Source organism: Sorex araneus, chromosome 5 (assembly GCF_027595985.1).
Source record: "Sorex araneus isolate mSorAra2 chromosome 5, mSorAra2.pri, whole genome shotgun sequence".
Taxonomy (NCBI): Eukaryota; Metazoa; Chordata; class Mammalia; order Eulipotyphla; family Soricidae; genus Sorex; species Sorex araneus.
In genome coordinates this window covers 180,896,573-180,913,993 of record NC_073306.1, presented here as the reverse complement: position 1 = coordinate 180,913,993, position 17,421 = coordinate 180,896,573, and the positions used below count along the sequence as shown (strand labels likewise).

Here is a 17,421-nt window from a genome sequence, read left to right as displayed (position 1 = left end):
GCTAGGTGCTGGAGATACCACTAGGAGTATTCTTTTCATCGAGGATTTTTCCATATTAGAAGGAAACTAGATATGATTTTTAAAAAACTGAATGAACTCAGGGGCCAGAGTGATAGTACGGTAGGTAGGGTGTTGGCCTTGCATGTAACTAATTTAGGTTCAATCCTCTGCACCCTGTATAGTCCCACAAGTCCAGGAGTGAGTCCCTCGGAGACAGAGGTAAGCCCTGAGCACTGCCAGGTATGGCCAAACACACACACACACCCACACACACACACACACACACACACACACACACACAACCCCATTAAATTCAGGCCGCTAAATGTCCTGGTAGAAAGAAGATTTCTCTGGGATCCTGAATAGATACATTTCACACAAGAGAGAGGCAGAGGAGATAATGGTTGAGTTGAATTATGAGACCAGGTGGAGAAGAGGGAAAAGAACATGCTAGGCAACAAGATAAGCACATGGAAAATTAGAGGCAAATGCAAGTAGTTTAGCAAAGATGAAATATAGTTTGAATGGAAAGGATTCACGATGAATAAGGCCAAAGAGTTATTTAGCTCTACAAAGGTAAAAAAGAAAAGCATATGTCATTTTGAAGGCAGAGGAAACCATGAAGTAATTCTAAAGAGATCAAATTTTTGGTTTAGAATGAGGTAAATCATGACTAGCGATAACGGGAATTGCATCGTGGACAGTAGAGGAAGGAATAGAGAAAAGGAGATGGATGACATCATTAGGTCTTGGTGACTGATGCAGCCTTATCCCTGCTGAGGTAAGAGTCCAAGTTTCTGTTTGATTAACTGGAAGAATGATAGTCCCACATATCAGGACAAGGTACACAGAATGAAAAGCAGATAGCAGATTTGGGCTGAAGTACCCTGGATTTTAGTTTCAGACATGTTAAGTTAAATTTGCAGATGAGATGCACGTGGAAAAGTCCATTAGGCAGATGGAGTTGTGAGCAGAAGGTAGAAATTTGGCTAGAGAAGTAGATTTACGAGTTCTACTAGCTAGTATTCAGAGAAAGGCGAAACACCAAAGGAATCTGTATGAACAGTGACTCCAACAGGACAGTTAATTTCCCTTGCGCACTGCAGCCTAGAAATTGTGGAGTGCACGCCGGCTAATGGAGGAAATAACCTTCCTTCTTGGTCTCTCTCCCCTCCGGGAGAAGGCGTGGTGTCCGACATTTTGTGGGTCCGTTGAGAAGGTATGAACTTTGGCGCGGAAAAAAAAAAAAAATGTGTGCTTTGAACTTGAAACAGCCGCGGGATACAGGGCCAGCCCCAGTCGGGGCCCATGCTTGGCTCCGGCCGGCCGGGTTTTCGGCCCCGGCGCCCATGCCCCTGCAGAGCCGGTGGATGTGGAACGAGCGGGAACCAGAGACAGCTTTAGGAATTGGGGTTCCAGCAAGTGCTTGCACCCATGTATGGAGACTGTGAACTAACTTTGGCTACTGCTGTTCCAGGAAGAGAAATGATTCATTTTCAAACTTAAATCTTCGCGGACTTAATTACTATAATACAGAAATTGTAAACCGTGCGGCCGCTACCGCGGCCTCGCGACATTTTATCTCTTCATTCTCATCAATGGAAAACTTATTATCAAATATTTCCCTATTAATAGAGCTGTATTCTTAGGGGATAAATTCCAACAAAAATAGTGAGTCTGTTTTGAAACTCTAACAACAATAGTGAGTTATGTGTTGAAATCTGGAATGTAATCAAGGTAAAGAGAAAAGGAAGTGAAATTATCACTCACCTACGGGGTGGGTTGGGGGGTGAGGGGTGGGATGTAATCTGTTTTTTTCTTTTGTTTGTCTGTTTTGTTTTTGCTTTTGTTTTTGTTTTTGTTTTTATTGGTAGTGGAATATGGGCACTGGTGAAGGGATGGGTGTTTGAGCATTGTGTAACTGAGATATAAGCCTGAGAACTTTGTAACTTTCCACTTGGTGATTCAATAAAATAAATTAAAAAAAAAAAAAAGAAATTGTGGAGTGCTTCAGTCGGGATCCCACTCCAAATGTGGCCCACGGACCAGCAGCATGGTAACATGTGAAAACTCACTAGAAGCAGAATCTTCAAGTTCTGTCCTAAACCTAGAAAATCAGCACCAACCTTAGGTAGTAATCCACGTGCACATTAAAATTTAAGGAATGCTGATTTAAGGAACCCATGTTGCTGCCCACGTCTCAAAAGAATTTAGTTGAAGCCATATTACTACCACTTTATTAAGGATTTTGTTATGCTATGGAGAAAAGAAGGTAGAAAATAATGGTTTTTTTTTTAGGATATGAAAGACTTAAATTGATAAATAATGATACTATGTAGAAATCAAAATGAAGAATTTAAAAAATAATACAAACCTGCTACAAATATCAAAGTGAAGAAGACCTCTCTGTGGGGCCAGAGAGATGTGGTCTTGCATGTGGCAGACCCGGTTTCAATTCCTGGCACCCCATATGGTTCCCTGAGCACTACCAGGAGTCATTCTTGAGTACAGAGCATGAGCACTGCTGGGTGTGACCCAAACAAAACCAAGCCTGGAGACCTTTCTGAAAGCACTTCCTACTGCCTCTGCTCAACTCTTAACACTTCTCCCCACTCACCTCCATGCGCCTTGAATCTTGCCTCTTGCTTTCTTCACTGTAGACCCAGAATCTGGACAGTGCAGGACACATAGGCATACAATATAGGATGTGTGGGTGCTTCCCCGAATGATCCTTTCGAAGCATTTGTGTTTCTGCCTGAAGCAGAGTGGGTTTAGTTAGGGGAATTTATTCTGTTAGATAGGGGGACACCCCAGGAGGGGGTTCAGGGACCACTCCTGGCATTGCTAGGCCTAATGGCGGTTAGTGCAATGCGTCTCTGCCACAGTGCTGGAGGCCACCAAAGCACACCCTGTGGCGTCAAGGTCACTGTGGGAATTTCAAGCTAGTGGCAAGTCTATTTTTGTGAGTGTGTTGCATTAGCTTTTGGAAGTACAAATATTTCTGTGTTTGGATTTCAGTGTGACCACACCACCTCTGCCATGTACACATCTCCCCACACTAGCTAGCACACAGCAACCTTCCCCTTCTCTCCCCCTCCCCTTGGTACTCTCAGAGCGGATTGGGTTTTGTCTTTCTCCGGTTTATTGTTATTTCTTTATTTTAATATTGAATAACAAATAATATGATTATTTTAATAGTATCTGTGAGATAGGCCCTTCCAAAGTTGTTCATGATTAGGTTTCAGTCATACAGTGTTCCAACACCCATCCCTCCACCAGTGTACATTTCCCAGCACCAGTGTCCCCAGTGTTCCTCCCATCATCTCCCCCCACACCCCACCACCCGCCTGCCTCTCTGTCAGGCACTTTTCTTCTCATTTTGGGCATTGCGGTTTGCAATACAGACACTGAAATGTTATCCGGTATTTCCCTTTCCCTAACTTTTAATGCTCAGTTCTTGTCCAGCATGATAATTTCCAGCTATTATTTTTATCCTGGTTGCTTCCCCTATTTTATATTCTACATATGTGTGAGATCATTTGGTATATAGGTGTCCTTTCCCCTCTGCTTTATTTTACTTAGCATGATGCATCCACTATTATCCATATTGCCAAAAAGTACAAGATTTCATCTTTGGTTTCTATCTGAGTAGAGTTTGTGTGTGTATTACCTACCTATCTATCTATCTATCTATCTATCTATCTATCTATCTATCTATCTGTCTGTCTGTCTATCTACCTATCTATCACTATATACAACTTCTTTTTGGGGGGAGGGGAGTTTTGGGAGGTCATCCCCAGCAGTGCTCAGGGTTTCCTTCTGGCTCTGCACTTAGAAATTACTCCTGGTGGTTGGGAGACCGTAGGAGATGCTGGGGATTGAACCCAGGTTGACCGCATGTAAGGCAAGCACCAGGTGTTATCACTCCACCTACTGTACTATTGCTCAGGCCTATATATATGCCTCTACCCTCCCTCTTTGTCTCTGTTTTGGGCATTGTACTACAACTTCTTTATCTGCTCATCAACCATGGGGTCCTTGGATTGTTTCCAGTTCCTGGCTATCATAAATAGCACTGTAATGAGCATATGTTTATATTTATCCTTTCAAATTAGTGGTTTTGCATTCTTGGGACAAATAAGAAGTAGAGTTGCTGGATCACATGGTAGTTCTATTTTTATTTTTTTGAGAAATCTCTGTCCTATTTTCTGTGCAGGTTGAACTAGTTTACATTCCCATCCGTGGTGAGGGTTTCTTTCTCCCTACACCCTGCCACACTTCAGCCTTTATGATATCAGCCATTCTCCAAAGGTCAAGTCTTTTTTTTATTTTTTAGGGGGGGGGGCTGTTCAGGAGGGATGGAGGAGGCTCCTAAACAGTTCTCAGGAGGCCTGGAGGCCCCTTCCAGGGGTACTTGGCCAACAGGACTCAAGGACTCAAGGACTGGTCAGTGGTGCTTACAGCAGTGCTTGTGTGTGGGGGGGTGACATCTGAAGGTGTTTGGGGGCTGATGTGTGGGGCTGGGATAATACTTGGGTTCTTCTTACAAGGAAAGTGCTCTAACCCCCTAGTCCCTCTCTGGCCCCCTGGTGACAAGTGAAAATGTAGTGTAAGGATGAAAAGTGAGGCTTGGGGGTGTAGAGTGTTGGAGGTGTGCAGAAACGGCTTGGAGAAATGGCCACTTGGGTTCTCGAGTGGCAGCCCACGGTGACTCCAGTTCTGCTGTGTGTCTGCAGGGACCCTGTGAGGGGTGGGGACGGGGCACCAGCCTGCCAGCCAGCCCTGCAAAGTGTGGCCTGGGTGTTCCTCCTGGCCACGAGCAGGGGAGGCAGCGTGGAGACTGCCCATGACTTTTCAGCCAAAACTTGACTTTTCGAAAGACACCACGCACTTGACAGAGGTCTTTTGTGTCAGTGACTGTGGGTCCATTCAGAAAGAGCAGGAGTCCCGGAGTGTAGGACTTTGAAAACAAAACAAAACAGAACAGTGTTATCCCTCTGGACACAGCCCCAGCCCGCCCCCTCCTACCAGTAGGGCTCATTTATATGAAACGGATGAGAAATCGAATCCCTGGAACTTTATAAAGAAGTCTTTTTTTTTTTTTAGTGGGGGGTAGTGGTGGTTGTGGTTTGCGCTGTGTGTGTTGTTTAAATGGCAGGATTTAATAATGTTTATATTGCCTTTAACCTTTCACTAACTTTCGCAGTTGAGTTCCAAGTTGTGGTTTCACTTGCAGTGTTTGCAGCCTGCTGCCCCTCCTGTGAGACTCCGAGCTTCCTCTTCCTCGTGGGTATTTAATTCCCCTACCAGTCATCTTAATCACCTCTGCTAGGTCAGAAAGGAGTCTGGGGGTAGTAGATATTGGGGGTCAGAGCAGTAATCATTCGTTCATGAAATTGTGCCTGGGCATTGTGCTATGTGGTTTCCTTCTTTCAATAATATTTGGAGTAACCTTAGGAAGCAAAAAACAACTACTGAACATCTTCAAATGTGAGTCATTGGGACTTTTCCCGAGATTGGCCCTCACACAACAGGTTGTCCTTTTATGTTTTAAACCTTACAAAGATTGGCCTTTACCGTGGGATTATTCTACTTTAAACCACAGTGGGGGGGGCGACGGTGGAGCAATAGTATAGTGGGTAGGAGTGGTTGCCTTGTATGCAGCTGCTGACCTGGGTTTGATCCCTGGCATCCCATATGGTTCCCCCAAGCACTACCAGAAGTAATTCCTGAGTGCAGAACCAGGAGTAACCACTGAGCAATTGCTGGGTGTGACCCTAAAAAACAAATCATCATCATCATCATCATCATCATCATCATCATCATCATCATCATCATCATCATCATCATCCCATTGATTGTCGTCGAATTTCTCGAGCGGTCTCAGTAACGTCTCCATTCATCCTAGCCCTGAGATTTTAGAAGTCTCTCTTTACTTGTCCTTCCCAACGATGCAGCATTGGAGCTCTTTCAGGGTCAGGGGAATGAGACCCAGCATTGTTACTGTTTTTGGCATATGAATACACCATGGGGAGTTTGTGAGGCTCTCCCATGTGGGGAGGAAACTTGCCAGGTTCTTCCAGAGAAGTAGGCTATAAGATGTCACTTGCGGGAGCTTGGTTTTAAGTCTCTGGATGCTGGCCATTGACAGGATTACATGGTGCCGGGGCAGTCCCTGGGTGTGACCGCCTGGCTACTGGGAAATGGGAAATCTGGGCGGAAGAGGCCTGATCCGAGCAGGCTTGGAGGTCTCAGCCCCGGGTCCCACACACCTGGGTTCCTCTGCCGGTACCTTCATGCGTGAGGCTCATCCGAACGTGTGGAGAGAGGCCTTGAGCATGGCTGTGGCTAGGCTCCGGAAGTCTTCAGCCATGGGAGCACTGCTCGGTGTGGGGAGGGAAGCTGGAGCCCACCCTCTCCGAGAGTCTCGTGCGGGCAAGAGACTCTGCATTGATCTCTTCCAGGAGCTTGGTTTTAAGTCTCTGGGTGTGGGCCATTGACAAAATAATAATAAATATAAAATAATAATAATAATAAAGACAAAATAATAATAATAATGATAATAATAAATAAAATAAACCATAGTCTGTGAAGCCTTTGTCTCTATATAACATGTGCGGGCATCTGTGATTCGGATTGCTTAATATCTGGGACTCTGCGGTACTATTTTCTATTTTTCAGATGAGAAAACTAAGACTTGGCGAAGTTAAAACTTGCCCAGTGTCATGCAGCTAGTTAGTGTTGCAGCCAAGATTCAAACTCAGGTGTATAGTCTTACTCTCGTGTCCTCATTGTTAATTGTCCTCAGAGACTTTCTTTCACCTTTTTGTTTACTTTTTTATTTTGGGGTGATGCTCAGAGGTTGCTCCTGCCTCTGCACTCAGGAATTACTCTTGACGGTGCTTGAGTGACCTTCTGGGATGCCGGGGATCAAGCCAGGTTGGTCACCGAGCACAATAAGCACCCTCCCCGCTGTATTATTGTTCTGGCCCCCTTTCGCCTATTCAAAGGTTTCAGTATAGGGAATCACTATTCTCTTCCCTTCTACCTCTTAAGATTTTGTTCAAAGAGCAGAGAAGAGGGAAAAAAAATGAATGTGCATAAATCCAGAGACATGATTTTATGGGAAGCACAAGAAGGTCTAATTCACCTGGCTGAGGTAGGAAGGAATTCTCCATTCTCGTCAGATGATGACCTGCCTTCATCAGGGGGATATTTGGTGCTTCCTGAGACAGTTCTTCACCTTGGTCCGTGGCTCTGGTTGTGAGGAATTCTTCCTCGTGCAGAACTAAAATTGGCCTTTCGAAATAACCAGTCTGACCAAACAGTCAAAAATGTGTCTGGATTTATCCCTTCCTATTATTCCTTCTCTTTACTCCTACACCTTCCCTTCTTTTTTTCTTCTCTTCCCTCCCCTTCTCTCCCCTTCCCAATAAATGTGTTGTTGATGAACCATTTCACAGAGAAGTTGCCAAGATAGTACAGAGTTTCCATATGTCCTTCTTTTTATTGTTAAAATCTTGCATTTTTGTGGCACACTTGGCTAAATGAAGAAACCAACCATGATGCATTATTATTAATTACAAACCCCAGACTTAAAAAAAATATTTTTATTGATTGAGATTTTGTGGTTTATAATATTGTTAACAATGGCTTCTCCTGCACATAATTACAAACACCAGAATTTAATCCCATTTCCCTAGTTCTTGACTCATGTTCTTTCTTGGTTCCGGTATCTCATTCCAGGTCCCACATTTTATTTCCTTGTTATGTTCATCTCATCAGTGTGTGATAGTTTTTTCACTCTTTCATGTGTTTTTCGATATTGGTGGTTTTGAGGAGTACTGGTGAGATTTTTGTAGAATGTGCCTCTGATAGGATTATCTGATGTTTTGATTATGGGATTATGGGGTAAGGGCAAGAATACCACAGGAGTGTGGGGCTAGTATCACCACATTACATTAGGGCACATGGCGTTAATGCAGCTCACCACTGGCCGTGTTCACTCCGATCTCCAGCCTGCTCTCTCCCCTTCCCACACTTGGTCTCTAAGAAGCAAGTCTGTGTTTAGCCTATGATCAAGCTGTGAGGTCTCACCCCTTGGAGGAGCAGTTATAATCCTAAATTCTCCTCTAAGAGAGCAGTCTCTTCTATATTTATTTATTTAATAATGCAACCATATATGTACATCAGTATGGACTGATGGTCTGACTTATACGTATATGTTGTTTTGTTGTTGTTATTTAGGGGCCACTCCTGGCAGTGCTCATGGATGACTCCTAGCTTTGTTTATGAAACAGGGATCAGTCATGGGGCACTTGGGGGGCCATATGCAGTGCTGGGGATTAGGTTGGGGTCAGTTGCTCACAAGGGAAGTGCCTTATCCCCTGGCCCATGACTAAATTTGTTGCTCAGATTGGCCCAACTTTGGCCCCTGGAGGTATCTTCATTGTCTCTTGTGCTCTTTTCACATGCCCCCGTTCTTCCATTTCAATTTTTTTCTAATTTTGTTTTTAAAGAACTTCTTTACTTTCTGGCATGACAAGACCTTCCATATCCCTCTTACATTTCTTTGCCCCATTGCTACAAGTAGTCGTGTCCCTAATGAGTTCTGCCTTCTTTGATTTGGAGAGTGCTGCTATCAGAAAATGAGATCCGGCTCCTGGATGGACACGGAGAGTATAATGCTGTATGGAATGAGTCAGAAGGAGAGGGACACACATACGATGACTGCACTCATTTGTGAAATGTTAAAACACGTAGTATGAGACTAATACCCAAGTAGAAACAAGGGTCAGGAGAACTTGTCCATGGTTGGAAGCCTGCCTCAAATGCTGGAAGGCAGTTGGGATAGAGAAGGGACCACTATGACAAAAATAGTTGGAAATGATCACTCTGGATAAGAATTGCATCCTAGAAGTAGGTAAATGAACAAACCGGATCACCTCTTAGTACCTGTATTGAAAACAGTAATGCCCACGAGGAAAGAGAGACAGAGACAGAGACAGAGAGAGACAGAGAGGCAGGCCGGAGGATAGAGTGTGTGTGGCGGGGGGGGGGGGGGGGGAGAGTGGTGGGAGGGAAACTGGGAACATTGGTGGTGGAAAATTACTGGTGAAGGGACAAGTGTTGGAACTTTGAAACCCAATGATGAACAACTTTGTGTATCTCACTGTAATTCAGTTTTTAAAATAAAGATAAAAATATTTAAAAAGTAAAGTGGAGGCCTGGAGCAATAATACAGCGGGTAAGGAGCTTGCCTTGCATGTGGCTGACACATGGCCAATCCTGGCATCCCATATGGTCCCCCCCACCAGGAGCAATTCCTTAGTGCAGAGCCAAGAGTAATCCCTGAGCATCTCCAGGTGTGACCAAAAACCCCAAGGAAAAAAAGTGGAAGAGTAAAGAGTAAAAATGGAGATGCTGGCATAAAGACTTAGCCCCCCCTGGATCAGATTGTGTCATTTTAGAGATGAAGAAATCCTAGCAAGACATAGAGTCAGGATTAGATTTGGGCTATTTGGATTGCAGTCCCTTTATTTCCACAATATCTTCTGCCTCTTAAAGATAGGTCAATATTCTTAGCTTTGTTCTCAACTCAATTATTAACTTCTTGGAATGCATTAGGCAAACTAAAATGTAATTTTATAAATTGGTGTGCACAAGTGTTACTTAGCCAACTAGAATTTGACTAGAATTCGGCTAGAAGGTCATTAGCAAAGGTTTTTTTTTTTTCTCTTTAGAAACCAATTTTAGGATGTTTCTTGAGAATAATGTTTTCATGACCAGATGTTAGTGAATGAATATTTTCAAATGATTATGATTATCCTGTCCTGTTTCTCTGCTTATAACTATCATAGAAAATAATCTCTTTGTGTGGGGAGAAACTCACAGGGCTCCTATAGAGTATCTACATGACACACATGCTTTTTAGGAATGAAATGGAATGCAAGACTCTCTGCTTGCTTTGACTCACAGAGTTGGGGATAGATAGTGTAAAAGGTAAAAATAAAGCTTGGAGCCCTGTTTCCTCTTTCATAATCAGCCAGCTTTCTTTTAAATTGTTTTAAACAACTTGAAAGGCAAAGAAGGAATCCTCAGAGCTTCCGCTCAAGAGACTTGCAGGGCTGTAGGACTGTCCTAGGATGCCCTCAAGCCTTTCAGCCATGTCTTTTGAATGGTGTGTGTATTTGTACTTGTTAAATAATTACTTGTCATCAGGTGACAGTAAACTCTCCATTCTTCTTTATTGCAGTTTTCACCTTATTTCAAAGACTTCTTATTTTATTTTGGGTGATACATTTTAAACATTTAAGGTTCTTAGGGTTAATAAATGGTAAGAGCTGGGGTTGTGTATGTGTGTATGTATGTGTGTGTGCGCACGCGTGTGTGTGCTAAACAATGTATTTTTACTTCTTTTTTTATTATTGTTATTTTTATTTAATGAGTCACAGAGAGGGTACAGTTACAGATTCATACATTTCATGCTTGTTTTTCCCTCATGCAGTGTTCGGAGCCCATCCCTCCACCAGTGTCCATTCTCCACCACCAATGAACCCAGTATCCCTCCCACCCCCCAGTCCCATCCCCCCAACCCCAGCCCACCTCTGTGGCAGGGCATTCCAATTTGTTCTCTCTCTCTCTCCTTTTGGGTGTTGTGGTCTGCAGTAGGGGTATTGAGTGGCCATCATGTTCGGTCACTAGTCCACTTTCAGCATGCTAAATAATGTAATTGGGAAACTTGACCTTGAGAGAATAAATACAGAATTTTCCAGATATGGAGATGGCTTAACCAAAATTACTTGTTTGGATATTTATCCTAGTAGAGAATCATATTGCTTACTGTCTGCGTCACTCAGAAAAAGAGTTTATTAGCATGGCTTTCCCTCTATGACATAGTACATGCCCATACATGTAAATCCACACCCCATATTTAAGGCATCTAGATACCATTAGTGTGTCCCCACAATGCTTACCACACAGTGCTTCACAGCCTTTCCCACGGCGGCCCCTGCTGACCTTGTTTCCTTCCACTGGCCATCTGACCTACAGTGCCCTAGTGTTACACCATTGCTGCCCCCCCACATGCTTTTTAGGAATGGACACACACACACAAACACATTTATGTGATCTTTTTACCTGTAGACTCCTTGGAACATCCTGGGATCCCATATGGCTTCTGGTTAAGAAACACTGATCTAACACATAACATGTTTGTGAGTTCAAGTGTGTGGTGTGTTCAGTGGCCAAGAGCCGCCTCCCTAGGCCTCCCCAGCAGAGGAACAAAGAGATGGGGACTCATGGACAGATGGTAAAAATGGCCCGTTTAATGCAGACCTGTTAGCATACTTATCGGACAACTGAGGGGGCTTGAGGTATAGGTTTGATTGAACACTTACGCAGGTAAAGCGTTTCCAATGAGATGTTTCTCTTGGGGGTGTTAACTCAAGGAGACATTCTGTCACTCAGGGGCATAGGTATTGCTTTTCTCTTTCCCTTGCTCCTAGTACGTATTAAACAATTAAGTTTACTTCTCATTCATATTTGCACTTATTTGGATAAACACAGTAAGAGATATAGATCCCAAAACTTACTTCTCTGGGCTCTGAGTGCAAGCAAGGCTTTTACTGTAAATCCCAGATTAAGTCCTCGAACCAGTTCAGCTTGCCCTTCCTCATGGGGTCCTGTCTCTTAAATCATATGACTTGCATCAAGACCATGCTTTTATGCTTTCTAGACTATCCCATTTCGATGCTGGAGTAGCTTTGCTGCTCGCCCCTGGTCCATCCAAGTTCCACAGCAGTATCCCCCTTTTGGGGGTGTTAAGAAATATGGCAACTAAACCCTGAGTCAAGTAATTATGACAGATGTCCAGGAGTAGATCTGTTTCAGGGTCAATCAACTCCCAAACTGTAGAAGCACAGCGTTTACAGTCTCTCTGTGTTTAAGCAAAGAACAATGCTCTATAATAAAATATAAAAAAAGTTTTAAGGGAAATAGGAAAGCAACCTAGTGACTACAAATACAAAGTCCAGAGTCACCAAAAGTCACTTATAAATAACCAAGCGTGACTTGGAGAATCTAGTAATAAACACAAAGGAAAGGTTAAAAAAAACTAGGGGGACTAGGGGTCCTTGCTAAATTTCTCTAGAGGAAGAAAAGGGGCGATTCACTGATGAACCCTAAACACTTATGGTTAATATTGAACATATGTTTTTATTTATTTAACTTTTTTTTACTGTTCCCCACCCTGCTAAAATGTAAATTCTATGAGAGAAGGAGATTTGTTTCCTTAATGTTGTAGCCTCAGATCTAAAACAGCATTTACCACATACTCGAAGCCCAGTGAGTACTTCTGAATGAATAATGTAAAAGTTGTAGGTTGCGGCCACTTTATCAAAATTTAATATAAATTCAAATAGTTGAGTTTCATTTTATAGAATTATTTAATTTTTAGATGAAATTCAATCCTGTTACTAAAAATGACCCAGTTTACTCACCAAAAAGCTGAGAATTTATACTAGAAATGTGTACTACTCTCAGTTCCTTAGAAATTATACACTTAATTCAGGTAATGCAATATTATTATCTCATGAAAGGACTTTTTTTTAATGCCATTACCAAAGAAACATTTTATTGAAGAACACACTGGGACATTAACTTAAATAAACATTGCATCATAGAGACCCTAGTGATATCAAGAAAAACTTTCACAGAGCCCGTGAGAGAGTATTGGGGTGAAGACACTTGTCTTGCATGCAGTCAATTGTTGTTCAATCCCCAGCATTGCATATCCTCACCCCACTCACCAAGCACTATCAGAAATGATTCCTGAGCACAGATTGAGAGGTAGCACCTAAATGTTGCTGTCCCTCAAAGCAAAAAAAAAAAACTAACTAAGAATTTCACTATTAGGATTCATGCAAGGACTTTTGAAGCTCTCTGCTAAACTTTTTCAGTGTACTGGCAGAAGAACCATTTTTTAAATTATATATAAATTTCCTTCAAGCTCACCCAAAGATATCTTAAACCTGTGACATTTTAACACCTATATTATTCACTGCATCCAGAGACAAATGACTTCATTTTCATAAAATACTCTATCCTGAGTTGGAAAGAATACGCTGCAGAATCCTAGGTCATTTCTTTTAGGAAATGACAATGTTCATTTGCATCTAGATACTTCCATGTTCTTATTTTTAATCACATACTTTATAAATAATTTATTATCAAATTTTGACAGCTGGAAGGACTTACAGTTTTATTAAGACTCAAATACTCTTTAAGCAATGTGTAAGATTATATAAATAGTTTACAATCTGACTAGCTATTTTATCTGTATTCTATTTTGGTTTTCAAAATAAAAACGAATTTCAAATTTCTTGCAGCATTCTCTCCAGGACAAGAAGGAAAACCCAGTTTGTTTGTTTTTTTAATTTTATTGAATCACCGTAAGAGAGTTACAAGCTTTCATGTTTGGGTTACAGTCACACAATGATCAAACGCCCATCCCTCCACCAATGCCCCCGCTTCCCACCCTCCCCCTGCCTCCATGGCAGACAATATTCCCCATACTCTCTCTCTACTTTTGGGTATTATGGCTTGCATCACAGACACTGAGAGGTGATCATATTTGGTCCCATCATCTACTTTCGGCCCATTTCAACTGATTCCTCCAGCCATCATTTTCTTAGTGATCCCTTCTCTATTCCATCTGCCTTCTCCTCTCTGCTCATGAAGCAGTCTTCTAGCTATGGGGCAATCCTCCTGGCCCTTGTATCTACTGACCTTGAGTGTCAGCCTCATGTGATGTTATTCTATATCCCACAAATGAATGCAATCCTTCTATGTCTGTCCCTCTCTTTCTGACTCATTTCACTTAGCATGATACTCTCCATGTCTATCCATTTATAAGCAAATTTCATTACTTCATCTCTCCTAACCGCTGCATAGTATTCCATTGTATAGACGTACCAAAGTTTCTTTAACCAGTCATCTGTTTTAGGGTACTCGGGTTGTTTCCAGATTTTGGCTATTGTGAACAGTGCTGCAATGAACATATAGGTACAGGTGTCATTTCTACTGTGCTCTTTTGCATCCTCGGGATATATTCCCAGAAGTTGTATTGTGGGGTCATATGGAAGCTCAATTTCTAGTTTTTGAAGGACTGTCCATATTGGAAAAATCCAGTTTAGTCATTGAACATCACAGACTTGTTTGCCAACTCTTTGGAGAGGGCTGTGGTGTCTCAATGATGTCTTTGCCCAAACTGACTTATCTTCATCCACCTCCTTTTCTTTTAGACCATTGGGGAGTCAACAATGGGAGTTGTGTTAAATCAGCTGTTGCCCTTGATTAAACCTTTGAGCCAGAGGACCAGTGATGACTATAGCCCCGAAGAGCTCTTGATCCTCCTCATATATATTTATTCTGTCACTGGAGAGTTCGAAGTGGATAATGATCTGGATGAAGCAGAAGAAAAAGTGAAGAAAGCTTTGGCTCAAGTCCTTTGTGAGGAGTCTGAACTGTCACCTTTACTGCAAAAAATTACAGGTAAGTGTTTAATAAGGATATAAGCATCATCAATATCAAAATCATTTTTAAAAATAAACGTGTTTCAGGGCTGGAGCGATAGCACAGCGGGTAGGGCATTTGCCTTGCACTCGGCCGACCCGGGTTCGATCCCCGGCATCCCATATGGTCCCCCAAGCACCGCCAGGAGTAACTCCTGAGTGCAAAGCCAGGAGTAACCCCTGAGCATCGCTGGGTGTGACCCAAAAAGCAAAAAAAAAATAAATAAATAAAAAATAAACGTGTTTCAGGAAGAGATTTCTTTACTGGAATTGTTTGAAATTTCATGAGGCCTGAAGAATGCTAGCTGGTTGTTAGGATTAGAGATTTTTAGTGTCTGTTCTTTAAAAAGTGTGCAATAGTAAAATGGCCTTCAAATTGCTTGTTAGAATTAGTATTTCTTAGAGTCAAAAGCTTGTTAAAGTAACAATACACACAGGGCACAATATCTTTGGTGAGAAATAAAATGTAGCACACTTCGATCAAAGTTTCTATTGATATGTTTGCTTTGAGATGGTTATTTCAAACCTCAGGAGTGTTTATATTACCAAATATATTACACAATGTGATTGGGTTGGAACTGCCATTTCGAGAGTAGTATCATATGTGACTTTTCATGTGTGATTTCAAATGAATTCTTTGGTGGCACCCAAAATAATATTCTTCTATCATAACAAACTATGGAAACCTAACCATTTTCAATACTAGTAAGAATTGCGACATAACTCGTAGAAATATTTGCTTGTGTTATTTTGCATTAAATTCAATATTGTTATTAATTACTGTCACTGTCATCCCGTTGCTCATCCATTTGCTCGAGTGGGCACCAGTAACGTCTCCATTGCGAGACTTGTTATTTCTGTTTTTGGCATATTAATATCTTTTTAAAATTTAATTTCATTTTTATGAAGTTGTTCACAATAATTTATTACATCCAATATTCAAATACCAATCCCACTACCATTATACCTTCCCACCACCATATTTCTAATTTTTCCACCCCAACCCCCAAATCCTATCCTCAAAGCAGGACCAAAATAATTTGTTTTGTGTTGCTTGTTGTGAATAATTCATTAAAAATTATCAAAAAGATTTCCTTAGAGGAAAGTGTGTGAAAATTGTTGTATTTCACCCTGGAACCATTAGGCCCTTATATAAGAGATTATTAACATGTTGTTAAAGGTTGAGCCTTGTGAGCTAAAATATATGTATGCATACAGATTTTTTTTTAAATGTGGTGTGCTACTCTTGGTATATCACTGGCATAGAGTATGAGACTTGAGGCTGTGTGATCCAGGAATTCTGAAATTTTAAATAGGATTATACAGCTGAGGTTAATTAAAAATTTTTTTTAACTGGATGGTGACTTGGGGATCCAGAGGCATCTCTGAGGCATGTTGCTCTCATATTGCTTTCTTCCGATAGATTTTTTTGTGAATCTCTCTCTGTTATTATATCCTGTATAAAGTTTACTCTATAATTATGGATTGGGTCTGGATCTTCTTGAGCTTGAGAAGTTGTTAATGCTCACATCTAGAACTAAAATACTTGAAAAATTCAGTAGGTTTCTTTTCTTACTTGATTCCTGAGTGTACATGTATATACCTGAGTATCCCCGTGTGTGTATATATACATGTGTGTAGGTGTGTAGACCTCTCTATTCAGGAGGCTCAACAGAAGCAGATTACTATCTACTAGCATTTCCTTTCACCCTGTTGCCTTCCTGAAAGGTCGGGTAGTGGGTCATCCTGGTTGCTCAAAACACAAGTGTGGCTATCACCGGTGGAACCTGTGTCAATGAGCTTTTCTTGACGTCCACTGCTAACCTTTTGTATGTCTAGTTCTGGGAAATGAGGCACTGATGAGATGGAAAGAAGATGAAGTTTCCTCAGAAAGGAACACTTCTTTGCTTCGAGTACAGCCTGTTTGCTAATTTAAACTCGATTGAAGAGGAGCCATTGGAATTTATTCCCATTTCATTAGCTATAACGCCATATGTTTGTGTGGTCACAGATGAATATTGACTTAGAAAGGTTTAAGAGAGTTTATACAGTGCTGAGAACAGCTATTTGATTGAAAGTAACTTGCATGTGAGGTGAATTGAACAGGAGATTGTTTGGAAAATGCTTAATTCCAGAAAGAGGCCACAAAGATGGTGTGTTTTAGCTGAGATAATTTGCATCACTTTGCTCTAACATCAGTGTGTGCCTGTCTTATGTGGGGAACTGAAGTCATGCTGTAAGAGAGTTCATTATTTGCTTGAGGTGTTCATTGACTCTGCATTTCATTTTTTATTAGTTTCTCTGTGTTTGATTGTCCAGGAAATTGCTTCTCCCTGCCTTTACATGTGATTTCACATTCTCTACTTTCATGTTGATGTTAGAAAAATTTCTAAGTTCAGCAGTTGAAGGGTAAGTTGTGGACATTGCATTATATGCTTACATTTTAGCAATGTCTAATTTTATAACACTAACTACACATTTCTACCTATATTAACTTTGCAGGGAGAGTTTCAACAGTTTGGGAGTCATGTGCTAATGTAAATTTTATTTAAGAGAACTTACCAGCGTGCGAATAATCAACCCCTGTGGACATAAGACAGAGGCCTTTTCGAAGGCAGACTTTTGCTTGGCCAGTGTAGACACAACCCTCATTAAGTTGCATGTTGAAAAGTCAAGTGTCCCGAGAAGCAGGCTTCTGTTTCTAGCTCGCTGCTATGAGGGGAATGTTGACTCTCCGACCCTGGGTAGGACTGGGGCTGGGAGAGTGACCAGAGCTCATGCCTCACTTGAGCCTGACCTGAGTTGAATTCTCTATACCACATGGTCCCCCCAGCATCACAGGGTGCAA

The 17,421-nt window shown here is 41.7% G+C and overlaps 1 protein-coding gene across 1 annotated transcript in view; it reads left to right on the top strand.

Annotated features, from left to right (window-relative positions):
• SCFD2 (sec1 family domain containing 2) overlaps window positions 1-16,504 on the top strand; it is a 147,956-nt gene extending 131,452 nt beyond the window's left edge. The window contains exons 5-6 of the mRNA XM_055139993.1: window positions 14,304-14,553; window positions 16,413-16,504. Of these exons, the coding sequence (XP_054995968.1) occupies window positions 14,304-14,553; window positions 16,413-16,504 (342 nt within the window). The remainder of the gene's footprint in view (window positions 1-14,303; window positions 14,554-16,412) is intronic.
• The last annotated feature ends 917 nt before the right edge of the window (window positions 16,505-17,421 follow it).